The sequence below is a fragment of the Saimiri boliviensis genome, chromosome 9, assembly GCF_048565385.1.
Source record: "Saimiri boliviensis isolate mSaiBol1 chromosome 9, mSaiBol1.pri, whole genome shotgun sequence".
NCBI classification, from domain to species: Eukaryota; Metazoa; Chordata; class Mammalia; order Primates; family Cebidae; genus Saimiri; species Saimiri boliviensis.
This window is the reverse complement of record NC_133457.1, coordinates 26567353-26595175: the sequence shown is the minus strand read 5'-3', so window position 1 is coordinate 26595175 and position 27823 is coordinate 26567353. Positions and strand designations below refer to the sequence as shown.

Here is a 27823-nt window from a genome sequence, read left to right as displayed (position 1 = left end):
GGTTTAAATTCCTGCTGTACCTGTTATTAGTGGTTTGACTTTAAGCAACTTATTGAGCTTCTTTGTGCATCACTAATCTGCAAAATGATTTTAATTACAGTACCTACCTCATCTGTAAACTGGGGATAAAAATAGTTCCTGCTTTCCAAAATTCTAATGAAGATTATATGTTAGTAATCATGAAAGTACTTGAAATAGTGCCCAGTATATATCACATTCATGTTTATTCATAAAAAAATAAACATTAGAGAATTTAAAAAAATTATTTGGAGGCATACACCTTTGGAAATGAACTAGCGTGCTTTCTTTTATGGGATATAAAGTATAAAGGATATTTGTTGTTTACTTACTAAGCTAACCTATTGTGATGCTCAGAAACAAATTTAGTTGCAGTCCAAACAGCAGCATTATGCCATGTTCTGATAAATTTTTCTTCCTAAATGCTTTATGATTTCACCTTTTTTTACTGCTCTTCTTTAAATGCGTTTTAAAGTAGTCATGATATTCTTGTAAATTTAAATAATATATGAGTCGCATATACCTAAAGAAGTATAACTTGAACACTTTTTACTATTATCAGCTTTATTAATTTGAAATTTTATTTATTTCTTTTTCCATTTATTTATGTATATATGTGAATGATCTATTCTTCTAGGTATGGCCAGGATTAACAGTGTACCCTGATTTCACTAATCCAAACTGCATTGATTGGTGGGCAAATGAATGCAGTATTTTCCATCAACAAGTACCGTATGATGGACTTTGGATTGTAAGTAGCTATTTTAAACCAGTAATTTTGGTTAGTGATCATAGAATTATTTATCCATAAAAATTACTAAGCCAACAAAATACATTTTTTTCTGATGTATTCAACATAAAATTTAAAGCTACTGTATTTTTTATAGAATATATAACTATTATGTTCATGAGTGAGAGAAAAAAAGCCATAAATGCAATTCGAGGTTTTTCTTTTTTAGTAATACACTTTATCAGTTTATTTCCATATCCAAGGTTTTGTTCCTTCATGACTAATAACTTACCTAAAAATTAAAATTAATAAGATTTGGTGATAAGCCTATTTCAGTGCAACTCCCAAGACATTTATTAAAGTTAGTAACAGTCAAGCAACAGCGGCAATATGATGAATAAGCTCCTATTCTTTAGAAACTGCTCTTTAGTAAGCTATAGAATAGAACAAATAAAAATAGGTAATAGGTGAAACATTGTATCTCAAAAAATCAACAAACAGAATCCTAGTTTGCTAATAAACTTATTAAAGAAAAATACAGCCAGGTGTGGTGGCTCATGCCTGTAATCTCAGCACTTTAGGAGGTTGAGGCAGGCAGATAATTTGAGGTCTGGAGCTCAAGACCAGTCTGACCAACATGGTGAAACCCTGTTTCTACTAAAAATACAAAAATAGCTGGGGGTGGTGGTTGGGTGCCTGTAATCCCAGCTACTTAGGAGACTGAGGCAGGAGAATCACTTGAACCCAGGAGGTGGATGTAGCAGTGAGCGGAGATCGCACCACAGCACTGCAGCCTGGGCAATAAGAATGAAACTCTCTCGTTTCATTCTTGAAGAAAAAAAGAAAAAGAAAAATACAAGTGTCGAGGAGTTTCTTTAAGTGAAATTGTACAACTGTAGCTATTGATGGCCTGCTGCTAGGCATGGAAACTAAATTACAATTGCATAGAATTTTGAAAAAGATCTAATGCACGCCCTAGGGATGGTCATATTTTCTTTGTTCTTTTAGGCGCACACAATCTTTATTTTCCGGCCCACACAATCTTTATTTTCCTCGAGTGCTCCTTATTAATTCAATCATCATTCCAATTATTCACTTGTTTATTAAATCTGTCATTTAGTTAACAAATGTTTCTTTTGCACCGTATATCTATCAGACATGTCAGAAATGCAAAGACAGAAAAATTACGTTTTCTGCTGATGACGTGTATTTGAATGAAGGGTTAGTATAATCTTCAGGATTCCTATGATGACATTACAAAATGAAGACGAAAAGGCTTCAGTTATTTAACGTAAAATCAGTGATATGACACCTCTAACAACCAGCCATTGGTAGAAATAGAAATAATTCACTCTGACCATGAGCTTCATTTTAAATTCTAGGTTTTATATTATTGAACCTATATTGAAAGTTTATTTAGTCTTTTTTATTTCTTACTTAGGAACTACTTTGGTCACAGCAAAATTACAAGTACTTTAGGAATAGTGAGACAGAGTCTGATTGTATTATAGGAAGAGAGAATATGGCACTTCTTGCATTAATCGAAAACTGAAATTCCTGATTCACCTCCGAAGTGGGGGAGAGAAGGTTATATGAGGAAGGCAGAGTATTTTCAATACTGCTACAGAAGCATTGTAACTAAGCCTTAAACAAACAAAAAACACAACAGAAAAAAAGTATAATTTCAAAGATCAATAAACATCAGTAAATTCATATATATTATGGATATTCTACTTCTAGCTATTTCTTAAATAGTTGCCATATTACACTGCTAAGTTTTCTATATAATTGTTTCACTTTCTTTGGATTACTGTTTCTGATCTGGTTTTAAAAAGTTATTTAACTGATAAAGTTTTATTTTATGTCAAGTATAAAAATAGTTTTATAATTTACTAGTTTTCTAATTTAGTTTACATGCTAATAGTCATAAATGTTAGGTTTAAATATTAAAATCACCTTGGGAAATGATATGAGCTTAATTGTCATTGAAGTTTAGTTTTTCGTAAATTTGAATTCCATTTTTTTATGTCATTTATGAGATAATCCTCTAATAATTGAGAAACAAAAGCCTACTGTACTTAGTATAACTGACACCAAAATTACGATTTCAAAACGAAAGTATTAGTCAATATTTTTAAAATAAAAAAATTCATTTCTTGAAAACATATGGATATTTTGATATCATGTTGTTATTTTGATTCTATTCTTAAAAATCTAATTAGTGGCCGGGTAGTAGTGGCTCATGCCTGTAATACTTGCATGTTGGGAGGACAAGATGGGGGCTCACCTAAAAAAGAACTCTAATAAGCAAAATTATTCAATGAAAAACTGAATAATTTAATATATAGTATTTTGAAACATAAATTTTGTTAATAATATATGCCCAAATAAATTTACATTTCCAAACAACTAGAAGCTTATTTGGTTATGTTCTTTCTACATTTTATGTGATTCTTATAAAAATGAAATTCTTTTACAAATTCTTTTAAAAATGGGACAATATTTATTTATATTTAGTTTAAATGTGAGTAGAAAATGCCATCAGATCACTATCACAATTTTCAAGGAATTTTAAAGAAGCTTGAGGTACATTCTCAGAAACAGTTGACAATTTCTTTTTTTTTTTTATTTTTTATTTTTTTGAGATGGAGACTTGCTTGGTTGCCAGGCTAGAGTGTCATGACTGCAATGTTTCAAATCTACTGGTTCTAATATTAAAAATCCTAGTTTACCTAATTTACTTCACTTGTATATGATATTAAACAAGAGTAGTTTCACCATGTGCTATGGTGTTGTGCTGCATCCATTCCCCTGTCATCTACATTAGGTATTTCTCCTAATGCTATCCCTCCCATAGCTCCCACCTCCTGACAGACCCTGTTGTTTTATATTCCCTTCCCTGTGTCTCTGTGTTCTCATTGTTCAACACTCACTTATGAGTGAGAACATTTTAAAATTTAAAATAATGCAGCTCACTATTCCTAAATTATACATTTCAGCAGCAGTTTTTTAAAAATTTAATTTTATTGGTGGAATCATGAAGAAAAAAGTACTTTACCTATACTTACTTGCTGTATAACTATAGTATACCTTTATTAATTTTTACTGGACACAGGAAACAAAATTGAATATAATATTCCAGACAACTTCAAAACAGTAATTCGATGTAGCTTTAGATATTTTTGTACTTCAGAATAACTATATTAATTTCTCTCATTTCTGCTTACTCTGAAAACATTAGGGAAGTGGAAATATATACCATTTAAATCTCTGTCATGATAACAAATTTATTCCTTTTTCCCTTGAGCACCATTAATTTATCATTTCAATTCCATGTATCAAACTTCCTTAGCTTATTTTTGTATCCATAGTCTAGATACTTTTACAATAGTATTTTGAGAATAGAGATGAATAATCATATTCAGCGTGCTAGGGTCAGAAGAACTCAATATTCAGGGAAGCTTTTACAAACTAGTAAGTATGTATAGTTATAATTTTATGAAAGAAATGTCCAACTATAATGCAAATGATTCACCATTACATTTTTTTAAATTATTATATTAGTGTCTTTCAGTGACACCATCAGTCTCTTAGACCATTTTCTAATCTGCTGATAAACATTATCTACATGAGAGGTCTCAGAAAGCGGTATAAAAGATATTTTTAACCATTGCAAAATTAATAAAGGAATATTAAGGTTAAAGGGGGGTTTGAAATCTGAAATAAGAAGGGAAGGAATCAAGAATGTGAAAAGTGGTGAGTCCTAAAATATGGGCAAGATGTGGCTGGTAGAAGGGAAATGTAACTAAGAAAGTCTACTTTTTCTCAGAGAAATACAGTTAACACAGAGTCAAGTATGTGACTGAATGTGATGCCTTTATGTGAAAGGAGACAATTTACTAAAGAGATGTGAAAAATGAGTCTTACAGAAGTCTTCAACATAGTTTGCAGAGAAGAAAGACAAAATATATATTTCTTGAGTATATGTGCTATGATATATGATTTCATTTAAAAAATATCCTCTTTAACATGAGGACTTAAATGGTTAGGTTATGGTTACACAACTAGGAGGTACTGAGGCAAGATTGGAGCCTATGTTAAAATGGCCAGAAAATACATGAACATAATATCCCACCACTGTTTCTTCAAGAGCTACTTTGGTCCTGGTTCTCAGAGTGTGATCGTGCTGAACTAGGGTTTCCTGAGTGTTTCAAAGATTCTGTGAGGCCATAACTATTTTAATTAAAATACTAAATGATATTTGCCTTTGTTAAACTTTTATTCTTTATAAGAGTATAGAAGCTGTTGGGTAGGCAAATTTTGCTGCTAGCAATGTGCTTAGCACATCACAGAAATTAGACGATGGTTAAATGAAACAAAATATATTGAATAAATGAATATGCAAGGAATGTGTATAATAATGGACTCATAATGAGAAGACTAACAGCTATTTGGAAATGACTTAATACTTCTAATTATTGTCATATATATATGACAATAATTATATGATTTATATATATGACAATAATTATATTATTTTGATTATATATATAAAATCAAAACTAGAGACATGAACTACATTTTGATTGTTTAAAATCACTCTATCCCGTCTAAGATACTTATCTGATATAAACATTCTGTTTATTCTTAGCTTGGTAGCTTATATTTGTCCTCTAGGAATGAATGAACATTAGGGTTATCTTATATAAAACATTTTCAAACAACGAGAGAGTTTCTGCTTTTACTATTTATAATTATGTAAACTCTGCTGTTCTTCACTTTGTATCCATTCAGGACATGAATGAAGTTTCCAGCTTTATTCAAGGTTCAACAAGAGGATGTAATGCCAACAACTTGAATTATCCACCTTTTACTCCTGGTAAAATTTATTTGGTTCTATAATTACTGTTTTAATTAATAACAATTTTTTGGTTGACTGGTAATTTCTAACATATATTTCTAAATTACAATATTTGGTATAGTTTTAAAACCATACAATCAATTCGTTTGTTTTTTCCTTCAGCCAAATGTTTCCTACCTAGGATTATATTTAAATAGACTAATCTAGTATAAGGCTTTAAAATGGATCCATAAGCATGTGATGTACAATATAGATGAGTATAAGTATATTTCTGTATTGTTAAAGGTTTTTTAATTAAAATATGTATTATTGAAGTTAGGAAACAGAGTATTTACCAATTTAAATATAAATCTAATAGTTAATCCAAGTTTAGCAAGAGTGAAAGATGACGACCTAATTGGAATTTAATTTAGGTTTAATTGAATTGTCCTTTTTCATTATGTTTGACTAAGTATGAAATTGCATAGCAAAAATGAAAAGAAATATAGTATCTATAATGGAAAATATATATTATAATGTTTGTAATGGAGAAATATAAGAAGTGTTTCTTATGTATTTTCTCAAAGATATTCTTGACAAAATCATGTACTCCAAAACAATTTGCATGGATTCTGTGCAGAACTGGGGGAAACATTATGATGTTCACAGCCTCTATGGATACAGTATGGCTATAGCCACAGAGGAGTAAGTGCAATTTCATTCAAAGACTTCTTTCATATTTATTGTTTAAAAATGTTTGATAATTTATCAATGTATTCATAGTTAGGAAATAGCAAAGTTAATAAAAAGAAATATTTTATGCCTGCTAAAAAGTTATGGCATTCAAAGTATCAGTTCTCTTACTAATATTTATGAATTTGGGACTCATTAATTAAGAATTACATGGTAGGTTGGGTGCAGTGACTTATGTCTGTAATGCCAGCACTTTGGAAGACCAAGGCAGATGAATCACCTGAGGACAGGAGTTCGAGACCAGCCTGGCCAATATGGTGAAACGCCATCTCTTTTAAAAATACAAAACTTCACTAGGAGAGGTGGCAGGTGCCTGTAATCTCAGCTACTTGGGAGGCTGAGGCAAAAGAATCCTTCGAACCCGAAAGGGGAGGTTGCAGTGAGATGAGATCACACCAGTGTACTCCAGCCTGTGTGCCACAGAGCAAAACTCCATCTCAAAAAAAAAAAAAAAAAAAAAAAAAAAAAAAAAAAAAAAAAAAACAAAAAGAAAAGAAAAAAGAATGACTATATATATATATGTATACCCACACACATATATACCATGTATATATACCATATATATATTATTATATGTATATGTAACTGAGACCCTTTTCGAATTCATAGATTTAAATTACCCTTCACAATTTTGATTAAGTTTACCATTTCTGAATATAACTGTGTTTTAAGCTTGAATCTCACAATTGGCCTGGGGAAATATTGCCCCAAGAATAGTTCTTTTAACTATTTTTCAAAAAAAAAGTACTTTAATTAAAATGTTGTCTAATTAATATCCTTCTAAGTAATTTTCTAATGCATTGTATTTATAAAATATAATAAAAAACAAAAGAAGACAATCATATGTTCATTATCTGCTAATTGTCAAGCATTGTTTATGGTCCTGTGATATAATAGTCAATAAAACCAAATATTATTGTCAATATACTTATAATTTTCTCATAATTAAACAGTTGTGATTGAGTGTTTATTTAAATTTATATTTTCTGGTCCTAAATCATACTGACATCCAAACTCTGAAAAGCTGTCTTTATGCTTAATTCACTTTTTTAACTCAATAGAGTATTATATGTAGCAGTGCTTAAGTAAATAAATCCTAGGAAAGAAAAAAGAAGGCTATGTTTCAATCTGATAAAGATTATAATATGGAAAAGCACTTGTGAATACTGTTACAAATTTCCTAATTGTTTCCAATTATAAAAATGTTATCAATAATTGTTGGGTACCAGTAGAGGTAACATGAGTGATGCTAGTAGTTGTGGGTAGTTTTTATGTAAAACTTTACATTTTACATTAAAAATACATAAGTTTTTAAACTTACATATTTTAAAAAAACCTCTTAGCTATGTAAGCCTTATCCCAAACTTGCCTGCTAATATTTGGAAATGTAGAAATGCAGATATAATTTGAGTCACCACACTACACAAAGTTTATTGGGTTCAAGTTCAGGTGTTGTATTTATAAGGGAATTCAATTAGTTTAAATTATGTATTTCAAAAACAAATGTTGAGTGGATACTGAATGCACATGTTTATTTAATTTGGTAAAGGTTAATTCGAGTCATTCAAAATTTAGTGATTTCTAAAAATTCCCCTTCACTATATTTTACCAGAATGTATTTACATAAGTAAATATTAATACATGTTCATACAAAATGGACATAAAATATTGAGATAATTATTATACATATTATGGCATGGTGTATTAGACCATTTTCACGCTGCTAATAAAGACATATCTGAGACAGGGCAATTTATAAAAGAAAGAGGTTTGTTGAACTTACAGTTCCACATGGCTGGGGAGGCCTCACAATCATGGTGGAAGGCAGGGAGGAGCAGGTAACATCTTACACGGATGGCAGCAGGCAGAGAGACAGAGCTTGTGTAGGGAAACTTCCATTTCTTTAAAACCATCAGATTTCAGGAACTCATTCACTATCACAAGAATAGTGCAGGAAAGACCCACCCTCAGAATTCAATCACCTCCCACCCAGTTTCTCCCACAACATGTGGGGATTGTGGGAGTTGCAATTCAAGATGAGATTTCAGTGGGGACATAGCCTAACTATATCACATGGCTCTGGAATGATGAAATTTTAGAATTTAAATGCCAACTTTATTTTTTAAAATCAATTTTACTTACTAATTTGGTTTTATTTTTAGAGCTGTAAAGAAAGTTTTTCCTAATAAGAGAAGCTTCATTCTTACCCGGTCAACATTTGCTGGATCTGGAAGACATGCTGCACATTGGTTAGGAGACAACACGGCTTCATGGGAACAGATGGAATGGTCTATAACTGGAATGCTGGAGTTCAGTTTGTTTGGAATGCCTTTGGTAAGGCAGTTTCATACAGTGTTCCTCATAAAAGCAACAATTACATTAATTTTTAATATAATCTTAATTTTTAGTCAAAGGATCAAAAGGCATTTTAGAGAAACAATCCGTTTTTTAAAATTTTATGGAATTCATGAGAAAAATAGTAATATACATGGTATCTATAATATTCAAACCATTGAAGTGGGAATGAAGAACTAATAAAATTCAATGAAATCAAAGTACTTCAGGAAAACAAATGTAAATATAAACACAGCATAGAAAATCTTATATAATTGATATAAAGAACAAAATAAGATGGTGAAGAAAAGTTCAAATATATTGGTTATAAAAATACATGTCAGAAGTATAAGTCTATTTAAAATAGTAGATTATCAGGTTAGATTTTAAAAGATAATCTTTTGTTTAGAATATAAAACATGCTTAAAATTGTTTAAAATATAAAAAAAGTGGAGAAAATGTGTACTAGGAATTGTAAACATAAAATATTTGAGAAGTCTAGCTACATCAAACAAAAAAGAAATATCGCTGATATTCAAGACTAAAGCGAGACACTACATAACACAAATAATGTAACAGTATTATAAAACTATAGTGATTTGTTTTCTTTCATATGCCCAAATAAAACAATCACTAAAAACCCAAATCAATAAAAGTAACACCCACCTCCCTCACCACTGCATCCCCGGCTCCATAATCTTGCCTTTGAAAATTGAAAATTAGGCTGGACGAGGTGACTAACTCCTGTAATCCTAGCACTTTGGGAAATTGAGGCAGGTAGATCACTTGAGGTCAGGAGTTTGAGACCAGCCTGGACAACCTGGTGAAACCCTGTCCCTACTAATACAAAAAGTTGGGTCTGATGGCAGGCGCCTGTAGTCCCTGCTGCTGGGAAAGCTGAGGTAGGATAATCCTTTGAACCCAGGAGGCGGAAGTTTCAGTGAGCCAAGATGGGGCCACTGCACTCCAGCCTGGATGCCAGAGTGAGATTCCCCCAACCAAAAAAAAAAAAAAATTGAAAAACATATCAAATGTATTCATGATGAGTCAAAAAATAAACTGAAAGGAATTGAAAAAAAAAAAAAAAAAACCTTAGAATTAACTGTTAACAATTTTACTTCTTATTAAATCTTGTGTAATTTCAGCTAAGTTAGTATTCAAAGGAAAAATTACAGATTTAAATACTTAAAAACAAAGACTGACCAGTGAGTGAAGTGCATGAATTTAAAAAGTGGAAAAATGAAAACAGTAAACTTAAAGAAAGATGTAAGTAATTAAAAATAAGAGAAAATATTAATACAATGTAAGCAAAATCTCTAGAGGAAAAATTTAAAAATACAAAGATGACTCTTCAAAAAATTTAACAAAATAGACCAATTAATTTTGTCAAAAAGAAGAAAAAGCAAGCAATATTTGAATGTATTTTAGTCTAAGATGCCACTTATTATAACAACCAATTAATAAACAGTAACCAAGAGTCAATATTAAAACTTAATGTAGGATTAAAAAAAAGTAAGTGATAATTAAGTAAATTAAAGATATACCCTGTTAAATAAGAAGAAGACTCAATATATTAGGAATAGGCATTCTTTCCAAACTGTTTTCAAAATTCTGTGGGATTCCAATTTACACAACAAAAGGGATTTTGGGAAACATAAAATATCATTCTAAACTTCAAGTGGCAAACAATACATTTTAAAGAAGTAGAAAAATGGAATGAGAATTAGCTATATCAGATAAAGCTATAATAATTAACACAATGATATTGGACTGTGAATATGCAAATAGATTAACATGGCAAGATAAGACACAGCCCATGCAGGTATAATTTGTTAAATGACAGCACTAAAGATCAATGTGGGGAGTATCAACTATTCATATGGACTATTGATTCAGTATTTAAAAACCAAAGTAAAACGTGTCAATTTCTCACACCATCCACAACAGATGGTCTCAGACAGATTAGTCCCAAGAACTACTTGTGTAAAATAAACTTTAACCATTTCAGAAGAAAATATAAGAGGATAAATTTATGACATTAAGTTAGAGAAATACTTTCTTAAGCATAATACAAGGAGCACAAATCTTAAGAGAAACATATAAATTTGACAACAAAATGAAACTTTTGTTAATAAAAAAAAAAAGTTGAAAAGTTAAAAATTAAAAACAGCTCACCAGGAAATGTTATTTTCAATTCACATAGTCTATAAATGATATTCAATTTGAAGTGCCTACTATAAATCTGTAAAAATTAAGAACAATAGAAAAATAAGAAAAAGATATAAACAGGCAATTCTATAGAAAGAGAAAATTTTAGGGAACCAACAAAAATATGAAGAGGTTCTCAACTTCCCTGTAATTAGAGAAATGCAAGTGTAAACCATGGTGAGATGTATTTTATGAAGATAGGTAATAAAACTTTGTTTGAAAATATCAAGAATTGGCAAGAAAATGAATAAGGAGAACCTACATCTGCTATTATAGTGCTTGCAAACGGTTGCAAACAGTTCTGATTAAACAATGCCCATTATAAATATATCAGAAAAATAATCCTATGTATATACCCCATAGAATAAGAATATATATTTTTTTCATATTGATGAGTAAATCTATACAGATTGGGTATCTCCTATCCAAAATGTGTTGGCCAAAGCATTTCAGATTTCAGGTGTTTTCAGATGTTGGAATATTTACATATATCTAATAAGATGTCTTAAAGGAGCAAATTTATGTTTCATATACACCTTACATAGATAGTTTGAAGGTAATTTTATATAATTTTGTGCAGGAAACAGTTCTGACTGCAACCTGTCACTTGAGATCAGGTATCAGACTTTTCACTTCTGGCATTTTGTTGGCACTCAAAATGTTTTGGATTTTGAAACATTTCAGATTTTGGAATTTTGGATTAGGGATGCTCAGCCTGTATATACATTTCATGGAAGAATTTTTATAGTCGTGAGTTCCCATACATTAGAGAACTAGAGATATACCTGAATCTCACACAAGAGGGAAATTGCGTTGCAATGCATACAACATGTCTTTTATACAGCTAACGAACAATGCTATTGTATCATTTATGTATAGATATATACTCAGACAGAAAAATATAAGAAATGTTTGTAAATGGTAAACACTGAATTCAAGATCGTATTTTCTGGAGATTCCTTGAATAAAGATAATGCAATCTTACACGGGTACACATTGGGCAAAGTTCAATTTTATTTGGAATAATTAATTTTAAAGCTCAACATGAACACATGGTCAGTTTATTATTTTATTTCTTACAGTAACATATATTATAAATAAGAAAAATCAAATCAAAGAGGTTGATTTGGGATTAAGAAGCAACAAGTTTTAATATAATAATTTCATCTTTTATAAGTAATCAGAACATCAAAAGAAAAAATAAGTAAAAAGTAAATGCAAAAGGCTAAGAAAATGCATAAAGGGACAGTGATGGCAAGAGCATGTAAAATAATGCAACTAGAGACAAGAATGGAGCAAAAATGAAAAATAAACTGATTTAAGAAAGCGCATATAAAGACAGCAAAACAAACTGTAAATAATGCACATTCATCAGTTGAGGTATACAGTGTGATGCTCTAGGCAAATCTGAGAATCTTAACATTATAATTAACTGTATTTGTTATTTAGGTTGGAGCAGATATCTGCGGATTTGTGGCTGAAACCACGGAAGAGCTTTGCAGAAGATGGATGCAACTTGGGGCATTTTATCCATTTTCCAGAAACCATAATGCTGATGGATATGAAGTAAGTGCCTCTTGTTCTCCATGTCATGAAACAAAACACAACCGTAATTTTTATTAATGTACTTAAATTAAATCTATAGAATATATAGTCTGAAAGACTATTGCATGATTTGTAAAGAATAGTTAAAGTCTCTTTCCCAAGTCCTATATATATTTTCTGCATTTTTCCATTTAAAGAAAATGGTCAAATAAGGAAACCATGAAATGAAATGTATTCACAGCACAAATATTTTAGCTGTATCCAGCACATACACTGTACAAGCATATTGAGTTACCGGTATTTTAAATTAGAGCCAAAGCTTTCAGGGAATGAATTTCTGGATATAAGTTCCAGGTAACTTTTACAAAAAGAAAAGTTATAATATGCTGTCAGGCATTTTGAGTTTTTGTTTAATTCATGTAAAAAAGAATTTAAAGATACTCACAAAACAATTAGAGTCTAGAATCTTTTAATAAATAGAACTGGAATGAATACATAGAGGACAAAACAAAACTAACACTTTTAAAGAATGAATTTGGACTGGTAGGAGCAGAAGTGCAAGATAATACAGAACTGGTCTACCAGCCGTGGGAACTCAGCATACTGTGGACTCGTGATAATAGGCATGTTTCAGAGGGAATAGTAAAATTCAGTTAAACCATTAAGTCAATTAAGAACATGTTGGTTAAGAAACCATTCAATGTTCACACACTGGTTGCATACAGCGTTTATATGGTGTTTAAGAAGAGGGACAACTTCTCGGCTCAGCCCAGAAGGAGGTGTGATCAAAAAGAATTAAAAAGTACAAATTGGAGAATAGTTTCTTCCTAATACATCTAAATGATACTTTCAGGAAATGTGTGTCCATAGGAGATTTTGATATAAATTACATGACACTCTACATTCTTCTCCAAAATGCAGACGATAAAATAGAAATAATTCTGAGATTTATCAGTGAAATAATGTGAATGGTAAAGGGAGTGGGCATGAGAAAGTAGGGAGAGCCTGCCTATCACCGTTCAGGTCTGAACCTGATCAAGATCAGGGAAGGACGGTGGTTCGGTAGTGAGAATCCCAAATTGGAGCCAAGTTCTAACCAAGTTTCAGTCAGGTGAGTAGGGAGTCCTTAAAAGAAAGATGACCAGTGACCTTTCTTTTATCTCCCAGGAATGAGCCTGCATGGTATTCTTACTGTGCTCATTCAATGGCTGGGAGCAGCCAAAGGGAAACATGGTTTTCAGTACAAATAGTGGACTCAGGGAGACAGTAGTTGAGTTCAGCAGTTAATGCTCTTACCCAAAGCAGGAATTCTAAACAGGCTTGTCCAAATCAGTGTTATTGAGCTGAAGGAGTGAGTTAATCTAGCCGGAGCTCAGTAGACAGGCTGTCCAGGTAGCTCTGTTCCCTGTGTTCCTCAGCCAGCAACCTAACTGTAATTCTGACAGCAATGGCATAAGGCCATAAGTCTTCAGTCAAGCCCATTTGAAGCCTCTGCTTGAATGTGTCACATGTAACATCCTATTGGCCAGAGTAGGTTGCATGATTGTGCTCCAAGTCAAAGGGTGGTTAGGCACATTCCACCTTCACTAATAGGGATCGTAGCATTCCCTGACAAAGCTGTGGGAACAAGGAAGCATGAAACATTGATGCCAATAATTCATTTTACCACAATTAAAAGGCAAAAATTCAATTTTGTTAAAAATATTCATTTTTTCTGTGCCAACACCTTAATATGTTGATTTAAATATGTTGAAGCATCCACTTCAAAGTAGTTTAACTAAAATATGTAACAAAACCTAGAACTATTCATTCAGACACTTTGATGTTGAAATAGGAGTAATTTTAATTACTTATAAACAAACAAAAACTGTGCAGTTTGCTTTAAAAACAGATTAAAATGCTTCTACTTTAATTTGCATTCATATTTTAACATTCTTATTTTAATTCCTCTTTCTATCTCCCAGCATCAGGATCCTGCATTTTTTGGACAAAATTCACTTTTGGTTAATTCATCAAGGCACTATTTAACCATTCGCTACACCTTATTACCTTTCCTCTACACTCTGTTTTATAAAGCCCATATGTTTGGAGAAACAGTAGCAAGGCCAGTTCTTCATGAGTGAGTACTATGTACAATAATTACAATAGTATCCTTTAAAGTATGTTCAAACTTATACAGAAAAGATTAATGGAGATAAATCAATATATCAATTAAATTTCTGCTGCTTGTTTTTACATTTGTATAAATGATTTGAAAAGCTATATAATGATACTAGTAAACATAATTAATTAGACGATATATAGGTAGAAATGAAAGAATTAAATAGAACTTACAAGAAAAAGATGTATAAAATAGGGTAGGAAATTATATCGGTAAGAAAGATTAAGCATAGAGTTACTAAAATATATCAAGTAAATATCAAAACAATGAACTAAATATAGATCAAGAGTATAGGATATATAGTATTGTACTTACAGAAAAGGGCAATTGTGCTTATCTTTGAATACATCTTTGACTAGACCAGGGCCTTTCTATAATAAATGACTTAAAGATCCTTTCAAATTCTGGTAAAAACTAGAGTTTACCCCAAAAAAACTTTAAGTGAGGAAAATAGAATACAAAAGATGTTCAATACTTTATGAACCTATCATATAGGGAAAAATAATTAAACAGAAGAGTTATTTTTTATAAATAAAAAGTAACCTTGTCACCTATGATAAATTTTTCTGAGTATGAAATAAACAAAATTTCCCTTCTCTTTTCTTCCTTCCTCCTTCCCTTTTCTCCACCCTTTCTGCCTTCCTTCCCTCTGTTCCCACTCCTTCCCTCCCTCCCCTCCTTTCCTTCATTTCTTCCCTTTCCTTTCTCATTGTTCTACTCCCCCTGCTTCCTTCTTCCCTTCCTCCCTTTCTTCTTGAATGTCAGATAAAGAATAAAGGATGTAAGAACTATGAATTCAAAATGTCATCTGAAACAAGCACAATTCAGGAAAAAACAATTCCCAGGGGGGAAAAAACTGAAAAGATTAACTGAACCAGGAGTTTGGATAAACTTATGTTTTAATTATTATACTTTAAACACTGGTTATTGTTCTTAGGTTTTATCAGGATACCAACAGCTGGATTGAGGACCTTGAGTTTTTGTGGGGCCCTGCATTACTTATTACTCCTGTTTTAAAACAGGTAGGCTCTACAGATTTGATAACCTTTTTGTTTAAACCGAACTTGGAATAACCAATCCTACAGTAAATTACAAAACATCTGAAAAACAGATGTTACTCAGTGGACTGTTTCAAGCTGATAAATATCAAGTTGAATTCTACAATGTGAAACAGATTTCAAAAAGTTATAAAAATATTAAGTAGATACATACTTGCCAAATTTATAATATCTAACTGGGGACAAGAAAATTATATAAAATTATTGTTCTCCTGAAAAAAAAAACACTGTATTATTGAATCAAAACCAAATCATAATATCAATGAGCTTTAAGTAGAAATATATATTGAAATTTTGCTCAATTGTAAATAAAGAGGAACTGGAAAACTCACTGAACAGATGAAAATGTTGGGAAAACACTGGAGTGAGTTAAGTAATTATTACCTATTTTTAAAAGGTGTACGTGTCCATGGAAGTATACAGAAATAAACATATTCACATTCACAATGACCACGTGATTTATAACAATATACGTACATGCACGCATTATTTTAATTGACCTCTAAATTAATTCTTTCTTTACCTCTTTGCTTTAGTAAGTTTATAAAAATGATATTATCTAAAGCTAATAAAATAGCCCTTTGATTATTATCTATAGGAAATATTGGAGTGTAACCATAAAGTTTTTTCCCTTGGCTATGGAATCCCAAATTAATATTTGATAAGATCCTCTCTGTTAAAAATTGAAATTAAAACGTATGTGTTATCTTGCTTTATTTTAGGGAACAGAGACTGTGAGTGCCTACATCCCTGATGCTGTTTGGTATGATTATGAATCTGTAAGTCACCTTAACATACTAATGGGCTCACAAGTATTATATTTTCTTTTATTTATTTATTTATTTATTTATTTATTTATTTATTTATTTAGAGACAGAGTCTTGCTCTGTCACCAGGCACCAGGCTGGGTGCAGTGGGGCGATCTCAGCTCACTGCAGCCTTTGCCTCCCGGGTTCAAGCAATTCCTCTGCCTCAGCCTCCCGAGTAGCTGGGACTATAGGCACGCACCACCATGCCCAGCTAATTTTTGTATTTTTTTTTAGTAGAGACAGAGTTTCACCTTGTTGGCCAGGATGGTCTCAATCCCTTGACCTCGTGATCCTCCCGCCTCAGCTTCCCAAAGTGCTGGTATTAAAAGCATGAGCCACGGTGCCCGGCCACAAGTTTTATATTTTCAAACATTTCTACGCAGAAACTTAACTCCATAGAAAATTCACTACATAGCATACATATGATTAAAATTTCCATTACTACTATAAAAAAATTTCAAAGTTTAAAAATGTGTAAAGAATTTTGTAAATATACCTTTTGTTGCACATGAGCTAGACTCTAATACGAAGTTAATCATTTAGTATAAAGAAATATTATTTATTTTTAACTGGTGGAAATAAAGGTTAACAGTAATTTTAAAAGGAGTGATAACTTATTTTAATGATTTTTCCTATTTTACATATTTATCTTATTGCCAGAAGACTGGAGAACAGAGCTAATCTTATATATTTGTTTTTATATGGTATATTCAAATATTTGAAAAAGCCTTTTATTTCCACCTTGAAAAGGCAAAATAACAGCATTCGTATACATCTTCTATTTTTTCAATTGAACAAGGCTTCTTGAGCAATATTTATTTTAAATATTGTTTTCCATATCATTTACATTGGCTACTTATACCCCTGATTTTTACAGGAATAATAATTTTAAGAAAATCCTTTCTAAAGACATAGTTAACTTTAAACCAGAATAAATAATAAAAAAAATTAATGAAAGTGTTGCTAATTATTGAAGAAAGAAAATGAGTTTCTTTTTGTTGAATTTTTATTTTTCAAAAAATAATCTGTTTTTTTCTCTGCTTTATTCAGTAAACTGAAAAAAAATTCTCTGAAAGTTAGAAAACAATATATTAATATTTATTTGGATGACATAAATTGCTTGTAATGATTGTTTCTATGCATACCTTTTAATTCTTGTGAAATTATTAAGAATCTTTTTAACCTTCCAAATATTAGGGTGCAAAAAGACCATGGAGGAAACAACGTGTTGATATGTATCTTCCAGCAGACAAAATAGGATTACATCTCAGAGGAGGTTATATCATCCCCATTCAAGAGCCAGCTGTAACAACAACAGCAAGGTAAAATGAAAAATCATTAACTGAAATCTAAAATAAAATTCTAGTTTTAATATTTTGTATTTGCAGTAAGAATCAAAGACAATGTTAGTTCTTTCACTTGAAGATATTTGACACACAGAGGTGATACTGAGCTATAACCATCATAATAAGAGGAATGAAATTATATACATTATTATGAATATCTTGATTTTTAAAATTTCTAATTTAATTAGAAATGAACTTCCTGTACCAAAAATTTACTCACATTAGCTCAAGAGTATGCATAATTTAAGATAATATTTGATTCTTGATATGCGAAATGTGAATATTTGTTATATAATTGAGTAATGTATGTGTTAATTTTTACATACTTGAATTCTGTACATAAGTAAATCCTTATGTGTTTATTTCTGCTAAAATGTTTTAAGTTCATAAATGAATTGGATATTTTAAGTTCGGTAAAGAGCAAGAGAGAAACTAAATCACTCACTAAGTGTAAATCTAAGAAATATTTTCTAAAAAGAAAAGAAACTTGAAAATGCTGGTGATCCATGTCTCGTCATTCGTTCTGAATACAAGCTTACAAAAAGTGTCCTATTGAATTCACATACTTTGCTGTATTCTGCCACAACACAACAGAAAGTCACTCTCTATTCCTTACCCTACTGTATTTTCTTCATAATACTAAGAATATCTGAAATTACATTATTTATTCTTTTCTTGTATGTAGTATGTTAGTGATATGCATTAGTAGTTAGTTATTTAACTGTTTTGGCATGATAGACTATTCTCATAATGTAATTGATTCATGAGTATGTTCTCAAAAACAATTGTTATACACAAGAGCTGTAATCATTAACAGCAACATACACTTTGGTAAATGCACACTGGTAGGAATACATCCTGCACGGTCCAGGAGATACCTGGACTGTGTAGCCTTGGAGATAATATTTTATGGTAAAATGTAACATAAGAAAAAAAAAACATATTTATTGACTAAAGTCTCATTTATCCTGTTATAATCACTTCATTCATAAGGTTCTTACAGATTCTACTAAACATCTTTTTTTAATTTGAATGGTTTTTTATTGGTTTGCATACAAGATGTAGACTTAATACATTGAAATTTTGGGTTATACAGGTTAAATTGAACCTTAATAATACACATTTAATTTTTCTTGTTTGAATTAAAATATTATATTGTTTCAAATTTTTAAATATCTCAGCCTTCAAAAATTCCATGATTGCATTTATTATATTTATCATTTTGACATATTTCCTACCTGTATAAATTATTTCCATAATCACATAAGATCATTAATATCGAGAAAGTATTAATATATAAATACAAATTTATTGATGTCAATGTTCTTACCTAATTCAGGACTCATAAAACAGGTTGAAATTGACTTATTTATAGGATATTTTATTATTATACATATATTTTTAATCATATATGCACCTATTTTTCTTAACAGCCGTAAGAATCCTCTAGGACTCATAGTTGCATTAAATGAAAATAACACAGCAAAAGGAGACTTTTTCTGGGATGATGGAGAAACTAAAGGTAAGTCTGAAAGCAATATGCTTTAAATGTTCATTCTGATAATGGGAAATTTTGGCTTTATTTATATAGGTTGTATCGTTTTTAAAATGTCACAATTTTTTATTTTAATTTCTATTTTTTATCTGCTGCAGGCTTTTAGGTTATTCAAAAAATTTTAATATTATTATTTGTTTTATCTATATTTAATTAAAATACCCAGTTTTGTGCTTTTACTTGTTGTCTTTGGCAAGACTGTTTAATCTATCTTTATCTTTTAGATTAAAAGTCAATAAATTCTCAGATATATAAATTGCATTTTATTTTCAGCTGTTTTAAAATATGATAGTGTTTATAACTAAAATTTTATTACTGTAAACAAAATATAAATCCACCATTTAAAGATTTAGTTCATTAGTGTCGAATTATTTGAGGTAAGAATGTCATCGTTTATGATTTATTTTCCTTACGTATCTATTATTGTAATTCTTGAGCTCCAAATTTGAGAATTCAATATACCAAAAAAAGTTTAGAAGTCATTTTATGCTGTGACATTTCTAATTATGCTATCATAAGTTTATTCATTTGGATTTAACTATTCAATTAAAATTTTCCTTGCACATTTTAATAAACTTTTCTAATTTCTTCTGCTAAAGCATTTTTAGGTATGTGTTTTATATATGAGTACAAAAAATATAGTTTATCTTCTATTTTAATTAATTACTTCTCAGATATATTAAGGAATATTCTTTTACAAATGTTAAAGAATTACAGATAAATATAGGAAGGACAAGAAAAAAAAAGAATATCCTAAATGCCTTTAAACACATATGTGAATATTTATTTTTGAAAATGTAAATATTTAAAAATTATCACAGAATTCTATAATACCTAAGACTTATATTCACCCTCAGTTAAGTAACATTCATTTAAATAAATTACATTTATTTATGGTATTATATCAGTGTATTAGCAATCAAACTTATTCTAAGGAAACACCTATTCTCTGGGTGATTTCCTCAATGCAAGCTGTGAATTACTTGTAGCATTAAGAGCTATTAATCATTTATGTCCTCTGTCTTTTAATTATTATTATTCTTTAACTGTGCTCTTTTCCTTGATAAGTGTAATCTTTCATACCATTTACCTAACTGCCAAATTGATATCTCCAAATCAGTCTTCTTCGTTGCTTCTCCATTTGTTTGTGTAATAAAAATCTAAAACATAATCTGCCAAGATAGAACTTGGATCTTACCACCATATGTCTGCTCCATCTATGGTGTTCCCCTTGTCAGTTGATGGTGACTTCATTGCCACTGAGGTCAACACCTTGGAATGGACTATTCTCTCTCACAACCTAAGAATTTCATTGGTTCTACTTTGAACTGAATCCTCTAATCAGTTCCGCCACTATCATCACCATGTTTCATTTTAATTTAGTACAATAGCTTCCTAACTGGCCTGTAGCTCTTTTCAACCCCGTTTAAAATTCTATTACAACCGAGCACGTAGAGTAATCATTTTAAAAGGTGATTCCAGTAATTGTATGTCTTCTCAAAACTCTAAAAGATCCTCCATTTTACTCAATTAGGAGACAGAATCTTTATTGAGGCCTACAGAGCTTATTATTTGTGCTTTAACTTGTGTGTGTGCGTGCGCGCACACACACACACACACACACACACACACACACATTGTTCTGCATTGCTCATTCGATTTCTCATTCAATTTTAGCTCACCAACCTTCTTGCTCTTTCTTAAACACCCTGAATTGTAAGCTCACTAGGGTGAGCTCTCCCATGGCATTAGATTTCAAACCTATTATCTGGCTTATGAAGTAAGCTGAAACTTATTACACAGAAGTTTTGTAAAAGTAGATTCCAGATGAACTTTCATTATTTGTAGGCATCAATCAAACAATGTGGTTGAGAGCATGCGTGGTGAAATTATAAGATTATTCCTGTTACACAAATTATATGAGCATTCCAAATACATACTGTCTACTGAAAGATGCATATGAATAGTTTATTTTCATATAAGTAGATAGTTAAGAATATGAGGAATAATATTCAATCAGTTATTTAATATGATAGCTATGTAATTATGTGCATTTAAAAAGTTAAAGATAACCAGAATTCATATTAATGAATTTGTAACCAAACATGGAAACAGTAAAGTGATCTGCAGTTCAGATTCTGAATATAATTTTATTTTCTAGGACTGAAATATTAAGCAAATTGATGTTGTGAAAAGTATATTATATGGATCCTAGGAATCCCTTTATATTTTAACAGTGTTTTTGACAAACTATTTTAATCCTTCAGTTTTTCTTTTAAAGAGACATGTTGAATAAAACTTTTATTACATATATAGTACAGAAAATTTATCTATCAATTTTCCTCATTAAAATTTATTTCAATTACAAGTTAAAGTTTATTTTAATCTTTAACATGTCTCCAGATTTATTCTTTTTTGTCCAATAATAAAACATAATAGAAACATATTTTTTAAAATGCAAAATACACTGTAGTGTGCCAGGTCCTCCTAGGAAAAAATTACTGTTATGACATTTACTAAGGAGAGAATAAGATAGCATTCAAAATAATACATTTTTATTTATATATTACTTACTGTAAGTTTTTCTTTCTCTTAATTTCCAGAAATATCTTGGTAGTCTTTGAAAAAGTAAACAAGACAAACATTTATTCATGATCTCTATTTACTGTGAAAATAAAATACCATTATTATTTTGTTTAGAAACAATTCAAAAAATGTAAAAGGAAAATGTGTTTGGGATGCTTCATTAATAAACAGAATCTAATTTGTTCCTATTTCTTAAGTGTTATGCAAGTGTAAAACCAGAGCAGAGAATTTAACATTGTATTTTGTACTGATCACAATATTTTTCATTTCAGATATCTTACAAAATGACAACTACATATTATATACATTTTCAGTTTCTGACGTAAGCATTCTCTTTGTACATATAGTTAAATGTATAATTTGTTCGTACCTAGATTATTCTTTCATGATGAATTTTTTGGAAAAGGTGTTTACATTTGCCTACAGATTTTAATGGAATGTAATGAAATAAATAGTTCAATTAAATAGTTACATTTAAATTGTTAAATTATAAAAAAATTGTTTCCTTAAAATTTTATAAAGTTTGTGACCCTGTAATTGATGCAAAGAATCCTTGAGACTTCTTAAATGTTATGTTTGGTTTTAGACAACCTGCCCTAGGAAAACAATTTCAACACTTGTGAAAATGTTTTAATGAAGTAGTCACAGCAATAATTGGTGTGGATTTTGCTCGGTGGTGGGAAAACCTATGCATAAGGTTAAATTTTGAATAGTTGATAGAAATGATTTTTTCATAAATGTAGGGTTTTTTACCTTACATTATTTTTTAGCAAAGCTAAATTATTCTCCATCAGTGTTAGGGCTAGAATATGAAGGAGTATATATGTGTTGCATATAAGTAATTAAGGTTATCTCTGAAAATAAAGTTTTCTGGTATATATAATAATGACAATAGTTATTAATAAGCAGATCTACGTATGCTACTTGGATGAGGAGAGCTGATAAGAATAGAGATGTAGATGATGACCTTTATTGCTATTTCATATTAGTAGTTTTATTTCAGGTTTATATCTGATGACCTAATACGTAATCTTGTATACTATTTTTCCCAGAACAAATTAGATATTGTGTGCACACATTCAACATACCAGGAAGGAACTACTTTAGCATTCAAGACTGTAAAAATCCTTGGGTTGACAGACACTGTTACACAAGTTACAGTGGCGGAAAATAGTCAGTCAACAAGCACTCATAACAATTTCACTTATGATGCTTCTAACCAGGTAATTACCATATTTGAAATATTGTAGCTATCATATAACCTCATATTTAATATGATGTAACCATTCAGGCACTTACTTTATTTCTCTTCACAATGTGTCTTTCTTTCTTTCCTTCTTCCTTCTCCTTTCATTTATTTCTTATCTGTTTCTGAACAATACTACAATTTATGTTAATTCAATGTGTATTTAGATATGAGCATGAAGGGAACTCCTGGCTATTTCTCTCTCCCTATTTTATTTTTATCTTGCATGCTAGTTATCTGGGCCTTGCTAATATTTTCCATAAATTTTTTCTATTTTGAACTCTAACCTACCTATTCCACACAAACAAAAATTCCAAATGTTTTAGCTGCTTTCCACTCTTTAACGTTGATTTAGTTCATTTCTTCGATCTTTCTCCTGTTTCCTTTTTAGCGAGATTTCATTGTCCTCAGAATATATCTTGTACTTTTCTGACTTCAATTTTGTGTTTACACTTTTCTCTTCCTGTAGAAAACCTTCCTTATGTTGTGATTTTTGTCTCTTTTTATAGTTGTAGTATAGAGGGAAAGAGAATAACAAAATTGGATGAACTGTTATTCAATGCACAGATTCCAGCTATGTTATCTCTGCTTCTGAACACATTAAATAAATCTCTCATTATTTTATATCCCTCATCAGTAAAATGCAATATTTCAATCATAATGCTGCTTTGGTAGTAGATTGATGTATTTTAAAAGTTAGAGACTATAATAGTTAAAAACATAAAAGCAATTACATTTGTCATTTACTTTTTCTCCATTTATATAATACTAAATTATTAATAATATTAGCATAAACAAATTCTAAATTGTTTAAGAGATAGAACACTGTCTTATAATATTTTTGTCTAACTCCTAAGACCTCTGGCCCGGGGCTTTTCACTTATCAATTTTCAGAAAATATCTACTGGTTAATTATTTTTTATTTAGTAGGGATACTATGATTTATATTTCCTTGCAGTAAAAGAATAAATTGATATAAATTAAATAATACAAGCTTGAGAACTTTTTGACTCTAATAGAGTTTGAAAGAGGTATAATAATAAATAATTGTATTGGTTATGTATGCAATATAACGTCTATCTTGGCTATTTGTATGTGTACTCATGCGTATAAAAATATATACATATACACTAATAGTGTACCATCATATTTATTCTGTGCATAGGCTGATATTTATATTAATTTTCATTCCTCAAAGTCAAGTTTTGCAATAGCGTTTGGTGGACATCAAAAAGTAAGCTATGTAGATGAAAATCTAGGTATGGGATAAATCTTGCTCACATTATTCCCAAGGTACATAAGCAATAATCAAACATAAATTTGCAATCCCAACTATAGAATAAATATGTGTGTATATACATATGCACATATATGTATGTATACATATATATTGCATATTTATATTCTGTTTTTCAAGTATTTTATCAAAACTATTAATGATTTAATTTGAATAACTGCTGTTGTTACCACGTTTTGTAAAATGTAAACTGTTTTTTTAAGTCATCCAATGATCAGATACAGTATTTAATGTTATTGTTCGTTTGTTTCTGTTTTATTTTGTCTTCAAAGGTTCTCCTAATTACGGATCTCAACCTTAACCTTGGAAAAAACTTTAGTGTTCAATGGAATCAAGTTTTCCCAGAAAATGAAATGTTTAATTGTTATCCAGATGCAGATTTTGCAACTCAAGATAAGTGCATACAACGTGGCTGTTTATGGCGAATGGTAATAATAATTTTAATTATTACTCATGATACAGTTTTTACCTAAGCATTTCAATGCAAACTTTACATATTATAATTTTAAATCTGCAGCATATAAATTAGATTTAAGTAGATAATCATTTGAAATTTGAAATTAGCGTATCTGATAGGCAATTCACTTTTATCTTAATTAATTATCCAAAGACATATCTTAGTAAATGCCAGGCTAAATTAATGTGTAAATTGCTTTCCAGGCACTTTGGGTAGTGTAACTTTATTTACTAAAATAATACTCTATGTGTTACACTTTACTAGGTGTTGACTGTAGGTGATTTGCTCAATTGGGTAAGAAATGCCAGTGGTAGACAGTATTTCAAAAACATTGGTTGAAGTTACTAAGATATATAATGTTGAGTAATGGGCTAGTTCTCTTCCACTAAAGATGATAATAATCTCTGGCCATTATTTTGGCTTTCATTTTAACAAAATGATGATGGCTGAGAATGGCAGGTGTTTTTACCAATGTCACAGGAAAGAGACGTGTAATATTTCCTCTTGTTATGCCTGTTTTTCCAAATTCTGGGCTTTTTGTTACATCATTGGGTTTTGTCAACAAATACATTTATTTAATATAAACAAATAATTAAATGCATTTGTTATATCACCGAGGTGAGTCAAGGCATATCTGTCAGCAATTTCCCTGAAAAATTTACATTTGTATAAAGAGATGCATAGAATCTCTGCCTCCAGAGAAATTAGCCCAATGTCTCTCCATTAATTGTTAAAACAGCATGATCTTTACCACTAGTGAAGAACAGGTGAGAATATAACAACAGAAAAAGTGGGGAGGAGAAAAGATTCTAAAATCAACAAATGTCAAATAGTGAAGTATTGTTCATTTATCTAAATCTTCTCTTTTAAGTTGCCTCCCTAGTCAAATTCACATCCATTCCCCTTTGCATTCAAAGCCTGCTAACTTTATCACAACAAGTCTGAAGGACAGGTGGGAACAATTCATTTTAATAAAGTATAAATAACTTCTAAACGTGAAAATGTGAAATTTTATCTTTCCCAGAACTATTAGCATTAGGTCAAGTAAATTAAGTTTTAATATTAGGATTTGATGAATCAGAGTGTGGATATACTTTCCGGTAATACTTTAGATCGCACTATTTCTTGATTGATTCATTTAACAAATACTTATTGAGACCTAATAAATTCTAGTTACTACTGTAGGTGAACAAAATAAACAAAACCTTTCTACTCTGATAGAAGTTGCATTATATTGTGGAAAAAAATAGGAAAAAAAATTATGTCTTATTTTAGATAGATACTATAGCTTAAACTTAAGCAGGAAAGGGAAAGAAGGAAAAAATTCCAGTGGTGTGACATTTTTTTTTCATAGATACGGGGGTACCTGTGCAGGTTTGTTACATGAATATATTACATACTGATGAGTTTTAGGTTTCCAGTGTTCGCATCACTCAAATAGTGAACATTAAATGAAATAGGTAACTTTTCAATCTTCACTTCCCTTCCACTCACCTCCATATTGGAGTCTTCAGTGACTATTACTCTCTTTTCCCTCTTGTATCCATTGTTTAACTCCCACTTGTAAATGAAAATATGCAGTATATTATTTTCTGTTTCTGAGTTATTTCACTTAGGATAATGACCTCTAACCCCATCCACGCTGCTGCAAAAGACATTATTTCATTGTCTTTTATAGATACTTAGCACCCATAGTATATACATACCACATTTTTTGTATCCAGTCATCTGTTGATGGACACTTAAGTTGATTCCGTGACTTTCCTATTGTGGATATTGCTACAATAAACATATCAGTGCAAGTGACTTTTTGATGTAACTTTTTCTCCATTTGGATAGATACTCAGTTGTGAGATTGCTGGCTCAAATGGTAGTTATATTTTTAGTTCTTTGAGAAACTTCCAAACTGTTTCCCATAAAGGTATATTTCCACCAACAGTATATAAGCATTCCCTTTTCTCTGCATCTTTGCCAACATTTGTTGTTTTTTGACATCTTACTAATAGCCATTCTGAGGTGTGAGAGTGTATCTCATTGTGGTTTTAATTTGCATTTCTCTGATGATTAGTGATACTGAGCATTTTTAAAACATATTTGTTAGTGCTCGTATGTCTTCTTTTGCAAAATATCTGTTCATTTTCTTTGTCCACTTTTTAATGACATTGTCTGTTTTAACCTTAATTGAGTTTTTTGAGTTCCTTATAGATTCTGGGTATTCATCCTTTGCTGTTTACCTAGTGCGCAATTCTTTTTCTCCCATTCTATTCATTGTCTATATACTACATCGATTAATTGTTTATTTTGTTTTGCAGATGCGTTCTAATTAATTTCCATTTCTCTATTTTTGATTTTATTGCATTTGCTTTTGTGGTGTAAGGTAAAAATTCTTTTCCTAGGCCAATATCCATTAGAGTTTTTTCTAGCTTTTTTCAAAGGATTGCTATGGCTTTATGTCTTATATTTACATATTTAATCTATCTTGACTTAATTTTTGTATATGGTGAGAGACAGGGGCCTAGTTTCATTCTTTAGTATATCCCTAGCCTGTTTTTCTAGCAGCATTTATTAAATAGAGTATCCATTCTCCATTGTATATTTTTATCAGTTTCCTAAAAGATCAGTTTGTTGTAGGTATGAGGCTTTATTTCTGGGTTTTTAATTCTGTTCTATTGATATGCACATCTATTTTTGTACCAAATCCAGAATGTTTGGTTACTCTATCCTTATAGTAGAATCTGATGTCAGATAATGTGATACCTCCTGATTTGTTATTTTTGTTTAGGATTACTTTGGTTATTTGGTCTCTTTTATGGTTCCATGCCAATTCTAGAACCGTAGGTTTTTGTTTTTTAATCTGTTGAAAAAATGACATTGATAATT

General features: G+C 30.5%; 1 protein-coding gene across 3 annotated transcripts in view; it reads left to right on the top strand.

The window, feature by feature from the left end:
- The window catches only part of SI (sucrase-isomaltase), a 148012-nt gene that overhangs the window by 75971 nt on the left and 44218 nt on the right, over positions 1–27823 (top strand). For all 3 annotated transcript variants that reach the window (XM_074405608.1, XM_074405610.1, XM_074405609.1), the window contains 13 exons: positions 656–769; positions 5543–5627; positions 6176–6293; positions 8504–8675; positions 12333–12449; positions 14393–14547; positions 15527–15611; positions 16370–16426; positions 17654–17778; positions 19236–19324; positions 22216–22265; positions 22996–23166; positions 24759–24914. In XM_074405608.1, coding sequence (XP_074261709.1) covers positions 656–769; positions 5543–5627; positions 6176–6293; positions 8504–8675; positions 12333–12449; positions 14393–14547; positions 15527–15611; positions 16370–16426; positions 17654–17778; positions 19236–19324; positions 22216–22265; positions 22996–23166; positions 24759–24914 — 1494 coding nt within the window. The remainder of the gene's footprint in view (positions 1–655; positions 770–5542; positions 5628–6175; positions 6294–8503; positions 8676–12332; positions 12450–14392; positions 14548–15526; positions 15612–16369; positions 16427–17653; positions 17779–19235; positions 19325–22215; positions 22266–22995; positions 23167–24758; positions 24915–27823) is intronic.